This window comes from Lissotriton vulgaris, chromosome 10 (genome assembly GCF_964263255.1).
Source record: "Lissotriton vulgaris chromosome 10, aLisVul1.2, whole genome shotgun sequence".
In the NCBI taxonomy this organism is placed as follows: domain Eukaryota; kingdom Metazoa; phylum Chordata; class Amphibia; order Caudata; family Salamandridae; genus Lissotriton; species Lissotriton vulgaris.
The window spans coordinates 456,978,620-457,001,061 of NC_141698.1; the positions used below are offsets into that span (position 1 = coordinate 456,978,620).

Consider the following 22,442-nt stretch of genomic DNA (forward strand, 5'->3'; position numbering starts at 1 on the left):
CATTTATCGAAAAACCCAACCTGAACAACAACTGGGTTGTCTCTTGCAGATGATGGAGCACCTTCTCTGACGACTCTGCTTTGATCAGCCAGTCGTCCAAATAAGGGAACACAGGTATCCCCGACCTCCTGAGATGAGCTGCCACCACCGCCATCACCTTGGTGAAGACTCGAGTCGCAGTAGTAAGACCAAACGGAAGGACCGCAAACTGGTAGTGCTGCGACCCAACCGTGAAACGGAGATACTTCCTGTGCGACTTCAGGATGGGTATGTGGAAATACGCGTCCTGCAAGTCGAGCGACACCATCCAGTCTCCTTCCATCAACGCTTGAAGAACCTGAACAAGGGTGAGCATCTTGAATTTCCCCTGCTTCAGATAGAGATTCAAGATCCTGAGATCCAGGATTGGACGAAGCCTGCCATCCTTTTTGGGGATCAGGAAATACCGGGAGTAGCATCCCTGACCCCTCTCCTGCTCTGGGACCACCTCTATCGCACCCTTTCGTAACAAAGTTAGAACCTCCTGCTGCAAAAGAGACAGATGTTCCTCGGTGCAAAAACCTTGACAAGGAGGGTAAACAGGGGGGAAATCCCGAAAGGGAAGGGCATACCCATTTTCTACAAGATTGAGAACCCAAAGATCTGTCGTAACCGATTCCCAATCCTGTAGAAAATGGGTAAGCCGACCCCCAACCGGACCCACATGATCCTGAATAGCGGATCTAGGGCTGCTTTTCTGAGGCAGGGGGGTTGGAAGAGGTGGAGGAAGAGGAGGGCTGACGTCCACGAGGACGCGCTCTCTGCTTTCCCCTGTAAGATCTGTACACTGAATTTTGCTGCTGCTGCTGTTGCTGCTGCTGCTGCTGTTGGCCTTGCCGGAAATTCCGAAAGGAGCGACCAAAACCCCTGAACCTTTTGCCGGAAGAAGTGCCTCTGATCTGGAGACCCAAAGACTTAGCGGTCGCTCTGCAATCCTTGAATCTCTCAAGAGCCGCATCCGCCTTCTTCCCAAAGAGACCTGATCCATCAAAAGGAAGATCCAGCAAGGTCGCCAGAACATCAGCCGAAAAGTCCGATGACTTCAACCAGGCTGACCTCCTAGTGGCGACAGCAGTGCCCATAATTCGAGCTACAGAGTCGGCAGTGTCCAGACCACTTTGAATAACCTGGCGGGCTGCCGCCTGAGTGACAGAAATCACCTCCTCAAAATCCTTCCGGTTGGCGTCAGGAATTTTTGGAGCCAGGATACGCAAAGAGTCCATCAGGGCATGCACATACCTTCCCATAAGACATGTGGCATTAGTTGACTTCAACGCCATACTAGCCGATGAAAAGGTCTTTTTTTGCAACCTGGTCCTGTTTCTTTGCTTCCTTCTCACAAGGAACCTAAGGAAAGGCACTAAGACTCTTCTTTGAACAGGCAGCCTGAATGACCAGGCTCTCTGGCGAAGGATGAGAAGACAGAAAAGCCGGGTCCTCAGGAGCAGCCCTGTACCTCCTCGCAACACTCTTAGAAACCGCAGGAGCCGACAAAGGTTTCTTCCACACCTCCATTATAGGATCTGTCAAAGCATCATTGAATGGAAGTAAAGGCTCAACCACAGAATTCGGTGAATGCAAGACCTCAGTGAGGATATTAGACTTGAACTCCACTGTAGGCAGAGTCAATTGAAGAAGCTCAGCAGCCTTCCTCATAACCAGATGGTAAGGCTGGATATCCTTAGAAGGAGCACCCGAGCCTGAGGGCAACTCCCACTCTGGAGTCCCTGAATCCGCCAATTCCTCAAAACAGCTCTCTTCTAATTCACCTTCTTCAACATCAGACTGTGAATCCATGTATCTCTGCTCTTCCAAAAGGCGTTGAGCTTCCCTTCTGGATCTCTCCTTTACACGCCTCGCAGCCGGATCCACCTGCGGCTCCGACGGATTCGGGGCCGGCACCGGTATCGAATCCGACGGCACAGAAGAATGCCCTCGAGGACGATCAGGAGCAGGCGACGCTGGAATCGGCGTCGACGACTTCGGCGGAGCCGGGAACTGCCAATGCGGCGTCGGAGCCGGCATGTAAGGCATAAACGGAGCCGGAGGATAGGAGTGAGGAACTCCCAGGCTGAATGCCAAAGGATCCATGGGACCCGAAGGTGCACCAGAGGGGTACCACGCCCTTGAGAAGACGCCATACATAGCGTTAGGAAACGCTGAAGGGTCCTGGCCAGGAGCAGGAAAGGGCGGCTGAAAACCATCAGGCCGGTCCTGTGGAGGGATCTGATTCGGCTCATCAACAGGCGCAGAATCCACAACCTCCCGAGTCTCTTCCTCTTCACGGGCCGGGGCCGGGGACGGCGCCGGAGACGGATTCGGAACCGGAGAAGTATTCGGAGCCGGAGTGGGAGACCGCCCATGCGACTCGGAAGGTGAGGCCTCACCTTCATGCTCAGAGACTTCGAGAGTAACCACCTTCGAATGTACCTTCTTCGGTGACCTCGACCTCGACCCCGACTCCTTACCAGACCGACGTCGGGACTCATGTCTCCTCTTCTTGTGCTTCTTCTTCGACTTCGAAACATGATCCGACGCCGACTTCGAAGACGACCTCTCTCGAGAAGCAGATCTCGACCTCGCCCTGGACTTCGACCTCGCCCTTCGAGAACGAGACCTCGACGACTTCTCTTTTCCAGCTTTCACCTTAGCAACCAGAAGTTTGGCTTCTCTCTCCCTCAGGGCCTTCGGATTCATCTTCCAACATGAAGAACAATCCTCCACATCATGGTCAGAACACCAGATGCAGTATTCATGGGGGTCGGTAATGGACATCATTTTACCGCACTCCCTGCAGGGCTTGAAGCCGGTCTTCTTGGATGACATCGTCGAAGAGACAGGATACAGAGAAGCAGAAATATGCAACAAAATGGCAACAATGTACCAGTAGGCTACAGAGATTTCCAATAACCATTAGCGTCGACGACGCGGAAAAAAGGGAACTGATGTCATCACGCCGGCGTGGGCCTATTATAGGCGTCGGTGACGTCAGCGGAGTCGCGAGCGGAGCCGTGTCTCTGTGACGTCCTATCCACGTCGGCGCGAGGCTACGAAAAGAATTTCCGAATGTTGCTGACGCAAGGGGGATATTCACAAGGTGAGGAATCCACACGGCAGATGTATCTATCAGAAATCTGTATTATCATCAGGTGGTGAAGGTTTTGAGGGGTATAATTGTGGGTCGTTATCATCGTCTGACCCTGCATCATAATTTACCCATGGTCTTCCTCATCTGGGATAGTGTCGTCATCATAACATAATAAAGAGGGCAAGGGTGGGAAGATATTTAATGACCTTGCATTGTCGCAGTCCCTATGACTATATAACAAACAATGTGCAACAATGGGTCAACATAGGAGTGCAGCAAACTATGCGACTATGCGTGAAAAGGGAGCACTATCCCTGAATCCCAAGTATCCTTGGTGGAAAAAGTGTTCCCATCAGATACCCGTCCTGTACCGCCCTACATCACTTGGGATCCTTCACCCGAAGGAAGTGGAAAAAACCACTTGGGATTAGGTAGAGTGTAACCTAATCAAAATTGTGAAGTGTGTGGGTTTGAGCTTAGTGTAGGTATCAGGGGGTACAAAGAATTAATTTAACATATAGCAGTGCATGAAGTGCTCAATGTGGCAACTGAGAGTGTACAAATTAATATTGGGTTGTGGGAGTGGAAGAAATGAAGTTTAATAAAGTCCTACCCACACCCAAGGTTAAAAAACAGTGCAAGTAGTGGTAACAAATAACTACTAAGATGGTAACTAGGTCGAAATGTTTCTGCAGTGAATTGGTTCAAGGGATACCAGTCTGCTTCTTCAGGACCTTCTTATTGTTTAAATGCAACTGCTGTTTTCGAATTGTAAGTGTGTAAAAAGAATCATATCACCCAAATTTAGGGGAATGCGTTCTCCACCTCACCCGGCAACAGCTCAGGTACAAATGGAGCACCGCTCTGTCCGTCGGTACTCCTCGCCTTCCTCTAGGCTGACTTGTGGGAGGTCAGCCTAGAGGAAGGCGAGGAGTACCGACGGACAGAGCGGTGCTCCATTTGTACCTGAGCTGTTGCCGGGTGAGGTGGAGAACGCATTCCCCTAAATTTGGGTGATATGATTCTTTTTACACACTTACAATTCGAAAACAGCAGTTGCATTTAAACAATAAGAAGGTCCTGAAGAAGCAGACTGGTATCCCTTGAACCAATTCACTGCAGAAACATGTCGACCTAGTTACCATCTTAGTAGTTATTTGTTACCACTACTTGCACTGTTTTTTAACCTTGGGTGTGGGTAGGACTTTATTAAACTTCATTTCTTCCACTCCCACAACCCAATATTAATTTGTACACTCTCAGTTGCCACATTGAGCACTTCATGCACTGCTATATGTTAAATTAATTCTTTGTACCCCCTGATACCTACACTAAGCTCAAACCCACACACTTCACAATTTTGATTAGGTTACACTCTACCTAATCCCAAGTGGTTTTTTCCACTTCCTTCGGGTGAAGGATCCCAAGTGATGTAGGGCGGTACAGGACGGGTATCTGATGGGAACACTTTTTCCACCAAGGATACTTGGGATTCAGGGATAGTGCTCCCTTTTCACGCATAGTCGCATAGTTTGCTGCACTCCTATGTTGACCCATTGTTGCACATTGTTTGTTATATAGTGTCGTCATCTCCATGAGGTTCTCACTCCCCTGCATCACTGTCTACATCTGTTTGAGGTGTAGATGGTCTTGGTGTAGAAGGTGGAGGAATAGTTGGCCTATTGTGAGGAATAGGAGAAGATGGTGAGTCTCTAGGCTGAGGAGAAAGGGGAGGAGTTGTATTTGTCCCCATTGTTCTCTTTTTAGGAGGAAGAGCTTTGTCATCTAGTTCATTCTTCCTCTTTTTCGGTGATTTTGTCACCACTTTGCCAGTTTGGGGATCGATAAACAAAGTCTTTTGTTTTGGATCTGTCTGCTGCTCCTGTGTCGGTACCGAAGTTTTTGGTTCCGAAAGGAGCCTTTGCTTCTGACCGTCAATGTTCTGTGTTTTTGGCACCGAGAATTTGCTCGATTCCGATTTTTTCGGTGTCGAGTAAGTCTTCGACGTCGAAGCATGTTTCGGTTTCGACATGGAATGTTTCGATGCCGAGCTTTCTTTTGTATGGAGCTTCGGTGTCGACGTCGATCGTTTCTCGGATCCGACATGGTGGGAGGCCGAGAGTTTCGGTTTCTGTTTCGTTGCAGGGCCCGAAGGCGGGCCGTCGGAAACTTTCTTCGGTGGTCTGACCGGGCTTGAAGGCGGGGTCGGTACCACACGGGGTCGGTTTTTGGTAAGGGGACGTCGTCACTCACGGTTTGTTGGACGTCGATTTCCTCGACATCAGACTCGTCCCCTTCCGACCCCGACTCGTCTTCATGTTCCTCTTCTTCTTCTTCGAGGTGCTGGTCTTCGAACAGCTACGAGGTTGCCTTCGACTGCATTCTTGAAACCTCGTGTCTTCGGGCTTGATGGTTTCTAATCGTCGACTTGGAGGAGAACGCTGCGCAGGCTTCGCAGTCCCTGGATTCGTGTTCAGGCGATAGGCAGAGATTGCACACCTCGTGTAGGTCCTTGTGTGGGAACTTAGCACCACACGTTGGACATCGCTTAAATGGAGTCCTTTCCATGGACTCCGGGCTGGACTACGTCGAGAAAGGCCTCCCGGTCTCGTCGACGTAGAAGAAAATGTTTATTGTTGGAGTCGAAACGCGTCGGAATGGAAATGAAATTGCGTTCGATAACAATACCGTCGAATTGGAAAGGGAAACGAGCCGAAATATCACTTTTTCTCGAAGTCGATCTGGAGCGCTTCGATCCTCATCCGAACCCGATGGCGGAAAAAAACAATCTAAGGATGGAGCCGATGCTCATGCGCACTAGCACCCAAAGGAGGAGTCACCAGTCTCGTGACGACAAAAGACTTCTCCAAGAGAAAAACAAGTGCAATCATCCGAGCCCAACACCAGATGGCGATCTATTCATGATGTACCATCTGCAGCCCATATGCCTCGTATTTAAGTGGCAGGGGTCTTTTTAGTTTTTAGTGTGGTATGGGTGTTTTTAGGGTTTAGTGTGAGTAGGGTTATTGGGTTGTAAGGGTATGAACAATAGTTACTTACCTGTAATCTGTGGTTCTCCAGTATTTGTGTCTTTCATAGATTCACATGCCTGAATCATTCCCCGTCGTCGGAGTGGGAGTCCCAGGGTACATAAAAAAGCAATAATATGCAATAATATCCTTGGAAAAACTTGGTAATAACCAACCAGGAAGTAAAGTAGCCCAAGCTACAAGAGTAAAAACTTCCACACTCATGACTATCCTAGTCATTTTGTATAGACCAAACTGCAGCCAATCAGGCGACAGCACCCACCAGAATGTTCTCCTCAGAGGCTCAGGCTCTCAGATGTTCTCGCACAGGAGTGAAGCTAAAAATTCCTAGCCAAGAGCCTCTATGGGGAGGTGGGTTGGTTGCATGTGAATCTATGAAAGACACCAATACTGGAGAACCACAAATTACAGGTAAGTAACTATTGTTCTTCTCCAGTATTAGGGTGTCTTTCATAGATTCACATGCCTGAATCAGAATAGATAGCAGTACCGAAATAATGCTTGGAAGACGCCATTTGTAACATAGTTTGTACATAGCAAGTATATACATTTACGTAATAAAATGCCAACATGCATGAAAAAACTTGTAATCACATGAGAATGCACCCAATATAGGCATGGAATAAACGTCTGGAAAGTAGTACAGAGGAGGAGGGAAAACAGAGGCTCATCTTATCTGAAAAGATTGCGTAGAACCGCTTGACCCACTGACGTATCAGCCTAGTTGGCAGCATCCAAACAATAATGCTTGGTGAAAGTATGCCTGCTGGACCAAGTCGCTGCTCTGCAGATTTGCGGACGAGGAACTCCAGCAAAAATAGCAGTCGAGGAAGAAACAGCTCTTGTAGAGTGAACTCTTGTAGTTGGCTGTAAAGGTCTTCCAGATTGTAGATGGCAAAAGTCAATAGCTGCAGAAATCCCTCTAGCTATGGTTTGTTAAGACACTGCTTGTCCTTGCCGTATCTTTCCATAGGCAACAGACAGTTGATCGGATTTGCGAATGTCAGAGGTCCTTTGTAAATAGAATTTTAAAACATCTTCTGATGTCAAGAGCATGTAATGCCCTCTCCGCAGGCGATTGCTGATTAGGAAAAAAATCTTTAAGATGACTGGTTCGTTCAGGTGAAAGCCCGAAGGGACCTTAGGCATAAACTTTGGGTTTGTACGTAGCACCACAGAATTGGACGTGAATTGTAAGAAAGGTGAATTGACGGTGAAAGCTTGAACATCACTGACTCTTCCCTAGCAAAAGAGAAACGTTCTATGTTAGGAATTTGAAATATACCCTGTGAATTGGCTCAAATGGGTGGTGCATGAGCTGCGCTAATACTACATTAAAATGCCATGATGGAGGCGGACGACGTACAGGAGGAAACATTCTGACTAGGCCCTTAAAGATCTGTTGTGTTCTTGAGGAATAAAGAGAGGTGGACCCATCCTGATGGTACCTTGAAATAGCTGCCAAAAAGACTTTCAACGTTGCATGAGATAAGCCTGATCTTGCTAAGTGCAAGAAAAAAAGATAATATCTGGTCCGGCGTTGCATGAAATGGGTGAACCCCAGCAGATTGACACCAAATGCAGAATCTTTTCCATTTAAGTCTGTATGTCTTTATTGTAGCAGGTGCTCGCGCGTTATCCAGTACCTCCGTACAATCCGCAGAGATATTCAGATGAGCGAATTCAAGGTGCTCATGCGCCAAGTTGTTATTTTTAGAGAAGCCGGATCGGGATGGCAAATTTGAGCATTCTGAATGGAGAGGGGATTTGGTATTGGTCGAAACTGTATTGGAGCGCACTCTGAGAGGAGAAGAAGAAGTTCGGTGAACCAGTACTGGCGAGGCCAACTGGGGGCAATGAGAATGAAGCGACACAGCTATTTCTTCATCTTCCGGAGAACTCTGGGAACCAACGGTATCGGAGGAAAGGCATAAGCATATATTTGAGACCAGACGATCGAAAACGCATTCCCTGAGAGTCCTGTGGGGTTGCCAGTTTGCAAAGAACAGGCATTAGCTATTTTTCTTGGTAGCAAAGAGGTCCAGATCAGGATGACCCCGCAGCTGGAAGATTCCATCCGCCGTTGGCTTTTGCAGTTCCCATACGTGGTTGGACACCGTTGACCTGCTGAGGGTGTCCGCCAGCACATTTGCAACTTCCGGCACATGAACAGACAAGAGATTGACCCAGAGTCATATCGCCCAAACCCATGTCTCCTGGGTTTCCTGAGATAGAAGAACCGACCTTGTTCTTCCCTGTTTGTTTAAGTAATGCATACTTGTAGTACTATCTATGCGAACAAATACTGTGGCTCCTTGAAGAAATGCATGAAAGGATTTGAGGGCTAAGAAGATGGCACTTAGCTCTAGCAGATTGATGTGCCAAGCTTTTTCTTGTGGGCTCCATTTCCCACTGACCTTCAGCCCTTGAAGATGTGCTCCCCAAACCTCAAGGGATGTGTTTGTGGAGACTGTGTAATTTGGAGCCTCTTGAAGGAACGCACTCCCCCTCTACAAATTTCTTTCTTGTACCCACCAGATAAAAGGCCTCTTTCATCCGAGGAGTGATTTGAATGAGATCTTCGAATGAACTGGAGACTTGCAACCACTGCTTGTCTAGCTCCTCTAGCATTTTTCTCATGTGTAATCTGTAGTTGGGAACCAACGGAATGCAGGTGGAGACCGTGGCCAGGAATGACTTTGAGGATCTACTGAAACTGACCTTTTTGTACGTAGAAGAACCAACAAGTGGGAGCTGCAGGTCCGTTGTTCGTATGAGACAAACACCTTTGCTAGGAGTGTATGGATTGATGCTCCGAGAAATGTTCATATCGGAGCTAGGACTAGTTGGGACTTGTCATGATTTATTGAAAACCAGGTGTTGAAACAGTGACTGAAAAGTCTGGGTGTGCTGGACTGCTTGTAAACAAGAGCGAGTCCTTATTATACAGTTGTCTCAGTAATGATAAATTTGTATGCCTTGCAAACGTAGATAAGCTGCCACTGGTGCCAGGATCTACTTAAAGACACGTGGAGCGGACCTAAGTCCAAAAAGTAGGACTTTAATTGAAAATGTTTTGTACCTATTGCAAAGCGTAGCCAATTCCTGAGCTTAGGAAGGATTGGCACATGAAAATAGACATCCTGGAGGTTGAGTGTAGTTATAAAGTCGTTCTGGCATAAGAACTTTAGGACTTTCTTGAGGTACAGCATCTGTAAAGTTTGCGCAAAGATCCAAAATCAGGCGCTACTTTCCTGATTTGCTTGTTGATGATGAACTGAGAGTAAACCCTAACTCTGCTGGAGATTCGGAACCACTCCGACGGTCCCGGTTTGTATCCATATAGACACTTGTGCAAACGACTCCCGTAGATGAGGAGGTAGAGGTCCCTTTGGAGGTGTAAAAAAAGGGAAATTTGACAAATTCTAGAGTGTGCCCTTGGACATGACGTTTAAAAAAACCAAATGGCCCTCTGTCCCCTTTGACCAATTGGAATAAAAGTGAGAGATTAGACCTCCGACGTTTTTGGAGGGAATAAAGGTGGGCTCCAAGGTAATCCATTGTTTCTTAGAAGAGTTGCCTCGGCTGTACGATGATTTTCTACGTAGGACCTGGTGGTATTTTGCCTATGTGACTGCGTTTGATTTGAGTAATGCTGTTGGTTCTGATTGTAGGAGCCAATACAGGATGGAACTCCTTTGAAAATAGGACGTGGAGCTACGTCCTCGGCACCACGAAAAGGCTGCGATTCTGTACTGGAGAGTCCAGAGGGTGCAGGCAGTATCTGTGTCCTTTAAAATGGTCTGCAGTGCCTCATCAACATGCTTGCCAGAGAGGGATCCTCTATGAAAACGCAAGTGAAGTATTTAAGTTTGAACCTCATTATGAAAGACGTAGATTTGAAGCAAAATTATCTTTGCCAGACTGCCCCTATTGCGATCTGTCGAAAAAAAAACCTGTACACGCAATGTCCGCTGAACAGTGTATTATTTCTGATGCACTTCTCTATCTCTCTCTCTCCTGCAGGATCTTCAAAGCGTGAGGCTTGGAGGATTCTGGAATAAATTCTACCAGCGCCAACCCGTCAGAGCACATCTGGCGGCATACCTGCCCAACTGGATTGCAAGACAATCACTGTGCCGCCTGAGTAATGACTGAGTCAGGGTTAGGCTGAGAGACTAGACACGCAGGTGAATAGTCTGGAGCTTCACATTTCTTGTCGAGGCGTGGAAAAAACCACTGGCACAGAGTTTTGCCTTTTGCATGAGTTTAACACCTTCTTGCTAAATAAAGTCTATGATAGGAACTGAACGAACTTGTTTCTGTGTTTTTTTTTGTTTTTTTTTAAATCATAGAGAAAAACAGACTTCTTCCCTCAGGACGAGGGTAAAGTGGAAAGCGATTCGCCGCTCTCTTCATAAGGAGGGGAAAAACTCCAATATTCACCGGAGGTGAATGCAATAGAAATCCAGTTGTAAGAGAAGACGTAATCTCGCCATGGTACAGGCCGTGGCAGCCTCGCTGTCAGAAATACATAATTCTGATCTGAAGAAAAAACATGTTCATACGGCTATGCGCTGGCCAAGAAGAATAATGGCGGAAGTAAAAAGCCATCATGCCTTCATGGGGATGTAGCGGAAAGCTGCTGTCGACAAAATAAATCCTCTACAAAAGCACTGTGCATAAAAGTAAACAGTGCGTGAAACCAACGGTCAACGGGCTCAACCGTCGATGAATCCAACAGTTGACAGGGTCATCCGTCAACGAAGCTAACTGGCGACGAAGCTGAATGTTGACGAAGCTCACCCTCTACAGAGCTTCACCATCTACAGAGCTCACCGTCTACAGAGCTCGCCGTCTACAGAGCTCGCCGTCTACAGAGCTTGCCGTCTACGGAGCTCACCGTCTACGGAGCTCACCGTCTACGGAGCTCACCATCTACAGAGCTCACCGTCTACGGAGCGCACCGTCTACGGAGCTCACTGTCGACGAGCCTACCGTTGACGATCCTACCGTCGACGAGGCCACCGTCGACGAGGCCCACTGTCGACGAGGCCCACCGTCGACAAGGCCACTGTCGACGAGGCCACCGTCGACGAGCCCCACCGTCGACGAGCCTACCGTTGCCGAGCCTACCGTCGACGAGCCTACCGTCGACGAGCCTACCGTCGACGAGCCTACCGTCGACGAGCCTACTGTCGACGAGCCTACCGTCGACGAGGCCAACTGGCGACTAAATTTAACCATCGACAAAACTCACAGTGGTCGACGAGCCTGCAGTCGACGAGAGGGCACTGTCCTCACTGTCGTCGCCGAATGCCTGGAGCCGTTGTCATTGCAGAGTACCAGTGACGGCAGAGATTGTCATCAGAGAGTACATCGACCGTATCGCCGACAAGCTGGCACATTTTCGCGTAGAAAAGTGTGCAGAGTGAGTCTAGACGCCTGAGAGTAAATCTTGTGGGTGTAGATGTGGGAGGCAGACTCAAAGAAGGCTAGAGACCCCTTAATTGTGATGTTACTTCAGCTGGTGAAGTAGAGGAGAAGCATCACTTAAAACCTTAATGTGCAGGACAAACAAAAAAATCCTCCCACATCAGAAGGGGGGTGTAGTCTAATCACATGAACAACCCCTTCTCCTCCTACCATGTCAGAGACAGGCAGATTGCTGGTCCATATACTCTTCATGAGGGTTCACAGGGAAAGGTCTCAGCTTTCCACAAGTGACGCAGGGGCTGAAGATAGACTTTGTGTAAGAAGACATTACAAAACTGTGATATAATGAAGCAAAAATAGAAGAAATATTAAGTAAATTGAAGAAAACTGAGCAGAGCTCAGGGAGACTCCCTTCACACGACGTGCGGTAGAAAATCTGAGAGCCTGATCCTCTGGGGAGAACATTCTGGTGGGTGCTGTCGCCTGATTGGGTGCAGTTTGGTCTATACAAAATGATTAAGATAGTCATGAGTGTGGAAGTTTTTACTCTTGTAGCTTGGGCTACTTTACTTCCTGGTTGGTTATTACCAAGTTTTTCCAAGGATATTATTGCATATTATTGCTTTTTTATGTACCGTGGGACTCCCACTCCGACGACGGGGAATGATTCAGGCATGTGAATCTATGAAAGACACCCTAATACTGGAGAAATTTAGGGTTTAGGGGTGTCAGGGACTGTCCAGGACTATGTCAGGGACACAGACGAGGACTTGGGACTAGGTAGAAAACGTACACAAAAATAGTAGTACAGCACTGCCCACGAACACACAGGAAGCCAGAGGAGGAAAAGGGATCCACAGGGGAAGCCTGTACAAGTGAACAAGAGGGCTAAGACCCAGAAAGGACAGGCACTCATGAGGTAATTTAGCATTCAGAAAATCTACACCCAGGACGAATGAGCAAGATATATATATGAAACAACATTAACACAGGGGAGTGCGGGGTAAAGCACTCAGGAGCTCCACACGGTAAGACTGAACCTCAGTAAGTTTCTCACCCACAATTGCTGTTACAGATACTGACTACAAATACCCACAAAGGCAGAGTCTGTGGAGCATATACTTATGGGGATGTTATAACTGCAATTCAAAGACAATACTCACAGTGAACAAGAAACACCACCTAGGTAGTCAGCTGTGCCTACGAATCCTGGCGATCAAACAGGAACACACAAGGCATTAACAGCAAGGAGGTAGAACTAAACACAAGCACAATAGACAAGGAGCTAGCAAGGAGGAGTGCTTAACTCGAAAGGAAGGAAATCACAGGGCACACTTGGCAGAAAGCAGGTAACAAGGGACACTGCTGTAGCTCAGGAACAAGGAATGACAAGGCACAGGAGCAGAAACTAGAATTGAGCTAAAGCTCAAGAGTCAAGGTAGCACTGCAGGCAGTGCTAAGTCCGGGACAAGGGAAACTGCTGCAGCTCAGGAACAAGGAATACTATGGCTCAGGAGTCAAGGTAGCACTGCAGGCAGTACTGGTTCAAGGAAACAGGAAATAGATACAGCTCAGGAAACGAGGAGTCAAGAGAGCACTGCAAGCAGTACAAATCAGGAACAAGAAAAAGCTTAAGCCCAGGAACAGGAACAAAGAATAACTAGAGCTCAGGAATTCAGGAAACAAGGTAGCACTGCAGACAGTGCTAACCCAGGCACAAGGAATAGCTATAACTCAAGAACTCGGGAAACAAGGTAACACTGCAGGCAGTGCTAATTCAGGCACAAGGACTAGCTATAGCTCAGGAATCAAGGAACAAGGATTAACTATAGCTCAGGAATCAAGGAATATCAGAAGCTCAGGAAACAGGGATCGGTCTCACCGGAATACAGCTACAATGACCAACACACTGGGCTGAAGGGAGTTGGGGCTTAAAACAGCTCACAGTACTCATCTGCATCAGGTGTGAGCAGGTTAGCAACAGCCAGCCACAGGTGAGTTGAATTCCTCCACCCATCCTTGGCCTTCAGGGGTGGAGACAAAGCAGTGAGCAGGGGATTATAGGTAATGGTGTTTCCAGCATAAGCAGAATGGCTTCCACAAAACCCGGCATGGATTGCGAATGGATGTCAATTCCTAAATGATGTCAAAATGCCTGGAAGTCAGGATATGCATTCAGGGGAGTGTCTGGAAGCATTTAAGAATACTGGAAAACCCCACAATTCGGCACCCAGGTGGTGGGAACGAGAGCACAGGGAGTGAATTGTGACAAGGGGTGGTTGAGTTTAGGGGTAGGGGGTCGATAAAAAAAAAAAAATATATATATATATATATATATATATCTATCAATTAACGCTCATAGATGCATACAGGCACCACGACAAGAAACGGACACTCCAATATGCTGATTTTCCTTGTCAAGATTTTGTTTTTTAATTTTTCAAATATTAGAGGTGCAAATCGGTCATTACGCGTTTCAGCCAACGCAGTGGCCTTGATCACATGAGCGCATGACGGGAAAGTGAAACACATTCATTGGATACCAGTGTACCACGTGATAGACAGCTGACACCATAGCCATAGTAAAAATACCCTGTATGTTTGTGACCATAAACAAAGAATGCACTTATGAAGATATTGAACTTGGCAAACATAAAAAGATTGTAATCAAATGCTTGAACCAGGTAATTTGGGAACAAATGTATTTTCAAGGCATTGGCAATATTAACATGACGTAAAAAACTTAGTCAAGGGAGTTAAATCTAAACTCAACCAGCCTATAAGACCTAAGCTATAAAGTGCACAAATGCAGTAATAAATTAAGTAAAAGTTCAATACATATAAATGTTACCACTGAATTTAAAAACAAGTAGTGTTTGAAAATTCTAAAACCTCCTGGTAGTAGTATAAATATGTGCAAATATGAAAGGTACAAATACTTCTTACAATTAGCAACAAGAGATACACGCAAAGTTATTAATTTCAACTAAGTGCACGATTGAAAAAGCATTTAGCCATTCTAAAGTGCAAACTGCTGACGTACCCAATATCGAAGTACAAAGTGCGAAAATAGTGCAAAGATACTTCTGGTGAGAATAAAAACTAAAGTACTAGTGGAAAAAGCAGCACATATAATAATAAATGTACATAAAATCCACATATACACCAAATTTGATTATGTACTGTCTGTCATTCTGAAAAAACTGTATACAGTATCAAGTCTGCTGGTATCCGGGGAGCCTCTCAAGGTATACCCATGATGTCATTCTAGAAAATGGCAAGTCATTAAGTTAAAGTTACTACTAAGATCCTAATTCGATGTTGATAGTAAAGTATTGAAACTTTCGTTACAACATGATCCATATTAAATCAGTGCAAATATGTTAATAAATAACTTAAAACCAAAAATTAATATGTACACACCTAGATTAATGGTTGAAAGTCATAAAACTAAATAAACTGCAAAGTTTAAAAATAGTCACGCATGTGTAGTGACGGTGCGACTGGGCAACTACAGGTAATAATGCAGATCCTTACAAATGTTCAGACCTCAGGGGCTTTAGTGTCGTGTTCGAAAATGTACTGTGTTTCCAACTGCCTAAGCCTCTTCTCCCGATTTCCTCCTCGTTTGTTGATAGGCACACTGTCAATGATAAAATACTGGAGCACATTAAGATTATTTTTATGCTCCAATTTAATGTGTCTTGCTACGGGATACGTAGGATCTGAATTGACAGTTGCCCAGAGGTGTTGCAATATACGTGTAAAAACTTGCAGTTTAGTGCTTCCGGCATTACATAACCCGCAGATACATTTTAAAACGTAGAAACACGCATAGCTGGGGGAGAAGCATGCCCCCATAGCCACGCCATATACATATGTATGTATGTCCACAATAACAGAGATAAAGACCGTAGATATTTCATCATTGGTTAAGTACCCAACAGTGTTAGGGAACAGCGTTTAAGGAGGGTTGAATCTCGGTACACCTTCAACCTGAATACTAAAACATCCATTAGCGTGAATATTGAAGAAGAGCTCTATGCACAGCTTTAAATTCACAGAAAATTCCCTACTTTCAGAACCTCTCTAAACTGTTTTATAGATAAGAGAATAGGGCGCCTTGTGCAATTATGTTATGACAGTTTGGTTCTCTTTTTGTTGTGTTCTATGTGTATGTTCAGGATACAGAAGCACAAGAAGAGGTTATGAAACTTTGCAACATATATGACATTTAATCATACCAGCCACAGTTGTGTCAGTTCCCGGTTTGTAGTGTGCAGGAATGGGCAACTTAGTGCAATACAATGGGGTATGAACATACACAATTTCTTTAAATAAGTTATGCATGGCACAGATTTACCTATGAACTCAATCCACAACAGGGGTAAAAGTGGTTAAATGCACTGTACATAGCCCACTTGAGCTTTATACCAATTGAGCACAGTAAGAATTGCAGTAAACTGTGCACAAGGAACTCCTACAAACTGGGTGAATAAGATTGCTTATGTTGTGATTTTAAATGGGATTGAGTATTGTTAGAACTGGGGATCTCTAGCTAGCAATGGTATACATCTTTGACCAAATAGGGACCCTTGCTTCTAAGTCATGACAAGGGGAATACATTCCTAGATAACCCATGCTCACCCCCTTGGTAGCTTGGCACGAGCTGACAGACTTATCTCAGAGGCAGTGTGTTAAGCATTTGTGAATATACACAGTAATACAGTGAAAACACTACAGATGGACACAACACAGGTTTTATATAAATAAGTATTCTTTGCTTGTTCAAGTAGTGCATACTTGTTGTGATCAATGCTGATGCCCCGAGAATGATGGTGCGAAAAGATATTAGGGCCAGGAAGATAGCTAGCAATTCTAGAAGTTTGATATGCCATGTCCGCTGCTGAACGTCCCATTTGCCTCTGACCGTCAGCCCTTGAAGGTGTGCTCCCCTCCCTTTGAGGGAGGCATCCATGGTGATGACGAAACTTAGATCTTCCGCTAGGAATGCACAGCCTGCTGCCACATTACTCTTGCAAGTCCACCAGTGTAAGGTTTCTCAAATCCGGGGAGTGAGGTGGATGAGATCGTCGAAGGATCCCGAGATCTGTAACCATTGGTTGTTGAGCTCCTCTTGCAGGGGTCTCATTCTGAGACGGCAGTTTGGGACCAACGGAATACAGGATGAAAGCATCCCCAGAAATGATTTGACGGACTGAAACACACTTTTTTGTTCGCAGTAGTTGGGCAAGTTTGCAAATTTTTTGTTGCCATTCGTTTGAGCGAAAGGCCTGTGTCAGCTGAGTGTCTATGGTGGCTCCCAAGAACATTCTTCTTTGCGATGGGACGAGATGAGACTTATCGAAATTGGTGGAGAGGCCCAGAGATTTGAAAAGGGACAAACATCTCTGAGTGTGGGCGTTTGCGACTGTGAAAGAATTTGCCTTGATAAGGCAGTCGTCTAGATATGGAAATATTTGAATTCCTTCCAGATGAAGGTGTGCGGCCACCAGTGCTAAAACCTTAGTAAAAACACGGGTGTGGAACGTAGTCCGAAAGGAAGGACTTTGAACTGGAAGTCCCTGCCTGCCACTCTGAACCGCAAGAACTTTCTGTGTCTGGGTAGAATTGGTAAATGGAAATATGCGTCTTGGAGGTCGAGGGTGGCCATGTGATCCCACGCAGTGAGAAGTTGAAGGATTTCTTTAAGTGTCAACATCCGGAAGGATAACTTTTTTAGATATTTGTTGAGGGAGCAAAGACCTAGAATGGGGCGCCATTACCCCGATTTCTTCTTTATCAGGAAAAATCTTGCATGAAACCCGGTTCCCCTTTGTAATTGAGGGACCACTTCGATCGCTCCTTTTCGTAACATCAACTTTATTTGTGAAAAAAGCTCCACGAGATGAGCCGGAGGTGGGCCTTGGGGAGGAGAATTTGGAGGAATTTTTACGAACTCTAAAACATATCCTCTGGCCACAATGCGCAAGACCCACTTGTTTGATGTTATAGCTGATCAATTTGAGTAAAATTGGGAGATTCTTCCTCCAACTTTTAAGGGGGTAGGCGATAGAACAGATGGCAGTTGTCACTGTTTCTTAGACATATCACGTCCGCGGTAGGTAGACTTTTTGTGAATAAGAGGTATTTTGTTGTCTTGATCTTTAATCTTTTGTAACCAAAGAAGGAGGCGTCCCTCTCTGTCCCTGAGAGTCTTTTGAGGGAAGGTCCTGCAGATCTTGCAGTCTCTCACCTGGTAATCAGGATACAAGCAATAAATGCACTTCTTGTGGGGGTCCTCTGAAAACAGCCGGAGCTTCCCACAAGATTCACAAGGTCGAAAGAGAGATTTCTTTGAAGAAGACATCATGAAATGAAGAATTCCTGAAGAAAATTGAAAAGTAGAGCTCAGGGAGACTCCCTTCACACGACGTGTGGTAGAAAATCTGAGAGCCTGAGCCTCTGAGGAGAACATTCTAGAGAGTGCTGTCGCCTGATTGACTGTAGTTTGGACTGTATATAATGACTTTGACGAGTTATAGATGTGGAGGTTTTTTCCTTTTGATTTCTAGCTACTTTACTTCCCGGTTCTATGCTACCTATGGTATGGTTATTATGTGTATAATTATTGCTATCTTGATGTACTGTGGGATTCCCACTTAGACTACGGGGAATGATTCAGGCATGTGAATCTATGAAAGATACCCCAATACTGGAGAATCATACCTCCCCACAGAATTTACGGGGTGGGGTATGATTCCAACATGTTTGATATCACACATGATAGGAATTGTTGCAGCAGTTTTCGAGATGGTCATCACGTGTTTGCGCTGTGACACTCTTTATAGTATACTGCTGCTTCACTGACAACCCTGGAGAATGGTCTCTGTAGGCTGCAGGGATGTTCTGCTCATGCAGGGGCATCCTCTCTCTTAGAGCCAAGCACCCTGCCCTCAGGATTGTAAAGGCCTGCTATAGGGGTAACTTATAGGTTTTAAGAGCAGTGACCCTTAGATATAGTAAACATATATCCTTAGTAAGTGGTGCAAGCACCAACTAACACAGGCTGCAATTGCAGGCCTGTAGTTCCATTTTGAATGGTCTACCATGGGTGGCATAATACATGATTCAGGATTCAGCCCATGGAGGACCTCTGGGGTACCTATGCCCTGGGTACATGTGTACTATATACTAAGGACTGACAAGGGTACCCCAGTATTCAATCTGGTATGTACCTAGGTACTGATCATAACAGTGTAGAGAAAAAGCAGAAAGACTGGGGTCCTGATTAGTAGGATCCAAGTCAGACTAGTCAAAAACAGTATCACATCAAGCAAAAAGTGGGGTAACCATAAGAAGCAGATCCTACTTTCCTACAGTTATGAATATATCAATGTGATTCAATTGAAAAGCGCAATGGCTGCACTTTATATGCTCAGTGTTTCTTTTGTTTCTATTGCACACGTCAGTTTTGAAAATCGTGTCATTATATGTTGTGCACAAAATGGCACTCGTTGTTGAGAGAAAGGCCAGTAACACGGCCAAAAAGCATTACCAAGAAGTTGCTGCATAACCATTGCAATAAAAGGACGTTCTAGCCCGTAGTACCAATTTGTCCTGAGAGAAGATGATGTATTGCAGCTCTATTGAGAGAGCATAAAGCTCACTCACAAGAAGAGCTGTAGTGACTGCGATGAGTAAAGCTGTCTTCAGAGTCAGAAGATGCAGAGTATATGTGTAACAGTTCAAACAGGGTACTCGAATGCCTCAGTTTTTTTGACTCTCTGCCCTAGGCATAGTAAGGAGAGAATTGAGGTTACCCCTGCTGGTGGAGGCAGGTACTACCAGGCTTTCAAGAGTAAAGTGATGTCAATAAAGTGGGGGCATCCAGAGTGGGGTTGCAAGCTTGTGCCACCTGTCTATTGGAGGGAATGAGCAGTGCCCATGAGCATGTCAGTTAGGGCATTGCTAAATGGCAGTAATGACTGCGAAGAGGATTGTGAAAGCTGTACCACATACGTGAGGAAATAGTTTTTTGCTTCAATGGAAGGTAACTAGAGATTAAAAACTTCTGCTGTTTGTCTAATGACCATGTGAACTATGCAGATTCGGCCACGGAGGGGCCAGTAGGTGAGACTAGTTCTGTGTCAGGAGAAATGTCCAGCCAACTGGCCTCCTGTAGGTCTATATACAATCTATCATCATCACAATGAGGGACAAACTCATCCCACAATTACCAAATTCGCCAAAATTGCATTGGTTCTAGCCAGCGTCCAATCTGAAAAGCTGGTGGGGCTCTATATAATGGCAAGAGTACCCTTTTCTGTTCAGAGTAAGACAGTATTGGGGCCGGGTAAAACTGTGCCTAAAACTGGTTTTGGCTGAGGTGAATTTAGTTCAGAGTCAGGCAGGACAATAGTATTGCTGTCCTCTCCAGCATTTGTGCCAACATCAAAGCTGCAGGAACCAGCAATGATAGCAGCGAGGGAGCTGGAATGGTGCAAAGATGCAAAGCATGCCCTCTTTGAATGCCTCAATTTGTTGTGGCATCGACAGCGGACCTGGAAATGTGGGGTTCCTTAGAACTAGATGCAGATTTGGGTCCTCAATAGGGGCCTTGGAGCGTGACCAGGGGGCACACCTCGTCATCCTCACAACTTGTCAGAGGGAGAATGGCAAGGCTTGGATGACGCCCACTTGGACTTCTTGTGCTTCTTCTTTGACTTAAACTTATCCAAAGACTTGAATCACAATAATGATCTGTTACGGGACCAACCAGAAAATGGGAACAAGTCTGTGTTCTTGAGTTCGAAATAGGACTTACGTGACTTCCTGTGATACTCCGCAGTGTACAGCTTTGCATTGTTGTCACGGATAACCTTTGAGTTGGTTTGATCATTGGGCTGTGACTTTCCTGATCTCAGTCTCTTCCCCTCATGTTAGTGCCATACATGCTCAGCAGAAATCTGTATCCTATAGAAATTAGAGCAGGATTACACCAGCATGCATGGATATGACCCTCACTAATTCAGTTTTGGCTAATGTCAGTCCGCAGGACCACTCTACGGAAGAAATTGTAGGATGGGTCAAGTCAGCGGTAGATAAAGTGGTGCAGCTGAAAGCAAAGATGTGCACTAGGATTAAAGCATCTGCCCCATGGCTCTCTTATGAACGTAAAGGTCTCAGACATCAATGTTGCAGGCAGGAACCAAATGGAGGGTGAATTTGGCCTGTGAAGAATATTTAAGAAGGATTCAATTGCACATTACATGATAATAAAACAGAACAATGAAACTCAGGAATGAAGACAGAGATAAATGTTTAGTAGAACTCACAAAATATGGGCTTGGTATTAAGATGGAACACAAATGTGGATCTTTGGGATATACACAGAGGTAATACAAGAAAATCTTATAGTATCACTTCAGACGCAGTATCATATGGGGTATATTTCCAGGCATGATAACTAGCCAGAGAAAATTAATATAAAATGATTTAGAATATAAGACATTTGGGTACTTATTTTAACTAAAAAGTTACCCATGCAAATAAAAAACGTATAACTCTGTGCCAAACTTGTACTGAAATTTCATAATCTGAAACTCACCTATGCAGGTTTCTTTGGTCAAGGCGCATGGTCTCCTGGAAACACTCCTGTGCTTTAATGTTATCTTCAATTAGAAGGTTAAAGATTCCATAATCAAGCCAATGCTCAACACTCTGTCGATCACGAGCCAGTCTCTAAAGGAAGGCCATCAAATACAATTTTACAATTAAAGAAAAGCCCATACAAGGAAAGCACAGCAGGTCCATAAAAACAATGAACAAACAAGGTACCCAGAAACTTACTCCCAGCTAACATGCCCAAGTTTGGTCACCAACAAACATGATCAAAAAAGCCACCTGGAGCATGGCTGTCCACAACAACCTTCCAACCATAGAGAAAGTTAGTCAATCACCCCTAAGTTAGAATCATCAAATAGTAATAGCAAGATCACTGACATTTGGGCTATGAGGGTGTGCAATGAAGAGAAAGAGATTGAGAGTGGAGGAGGAATAAATAGAGGGAGAATGGAAATGAGTCAGTACTCCTCAATCAACTGGGTTACTGAGAAAACAGCCATTAAAACAAGCATTTGCAATGCAATAGGTCTCGCATTTGCCAAATTGTAAGCTACTGCCATTGTAAATGGCATTGTAAAAGGCATTGTAAATGGCAATGCCTTTTATTTATCTGTTTTCAAAACCAACACATAGATGAAAGGATTGTTATTTACAATGCCAGTAGCTCAATACCATGCAGGACAGAGACACGTAGAGCTCCGCCAGTGCGCCTCGACCGTACCCTATTATTTTTGTACTGGAACGAGCACCTAAGTCCATTGTTGAAACACTCCTACAATTCCAGTAATGAAACAAGAATACCATACTACCCTAGTGCTTAAGACCCACTGCGTGCTCTGCCAGTGCCCCTCAATCATGAGCCTTGCTATTGTACTTGTGAGGCTAATTTACAGCTCTGCCAGTGTGACTAAATCCTGATCTGCGCCATTCCTGCCATGCCACAAAGACCAACACACAGCTCTCCCAGTGCATCTCAATCCTGGACTGCAGCCCCCCATTTGATTCCAGCTCTGACACCACATACTGTTCTTCTAATGCACCTCCTTTCATAACGTACACCCCTGCCGTTTCATTATATACAGCTCCCAAGTGTACCTGCAGCTGTGAACCCATACGCTGCTCTTCCAATGCACCTCACTCCTAACTTACACCACGCCCTCCATTCCACCTAGATGAAATAAAATTCCCCCAGTCTACCTGAA

The 22,442-nt window shown here is 45.5% G+C and overlaps 1 protein-coding gene across 1 annotated transcript in view; it reads right to left on the minus strand.

Annotated features, from left to right (window-relative positions):
- The window catches only part of CFAP70 (cilia and flagella associated protein 70), a 1,103,282-nt gene that overhangs the window by 335,016 nt on the left and 745,824 nt on the right, over positions 1-22,442 (minus strand). Inside the window, exon 18 of the mRNA XM_086941320.1 lies at positions 21,224-21,357. Coding sequence (XP_086797446.1) covers positions 21,224-21,357 — 134 coding nt within the window. The remainder of the gene's footprint in view (positions 1-21,223; positions 21,358-22,442) is intronic.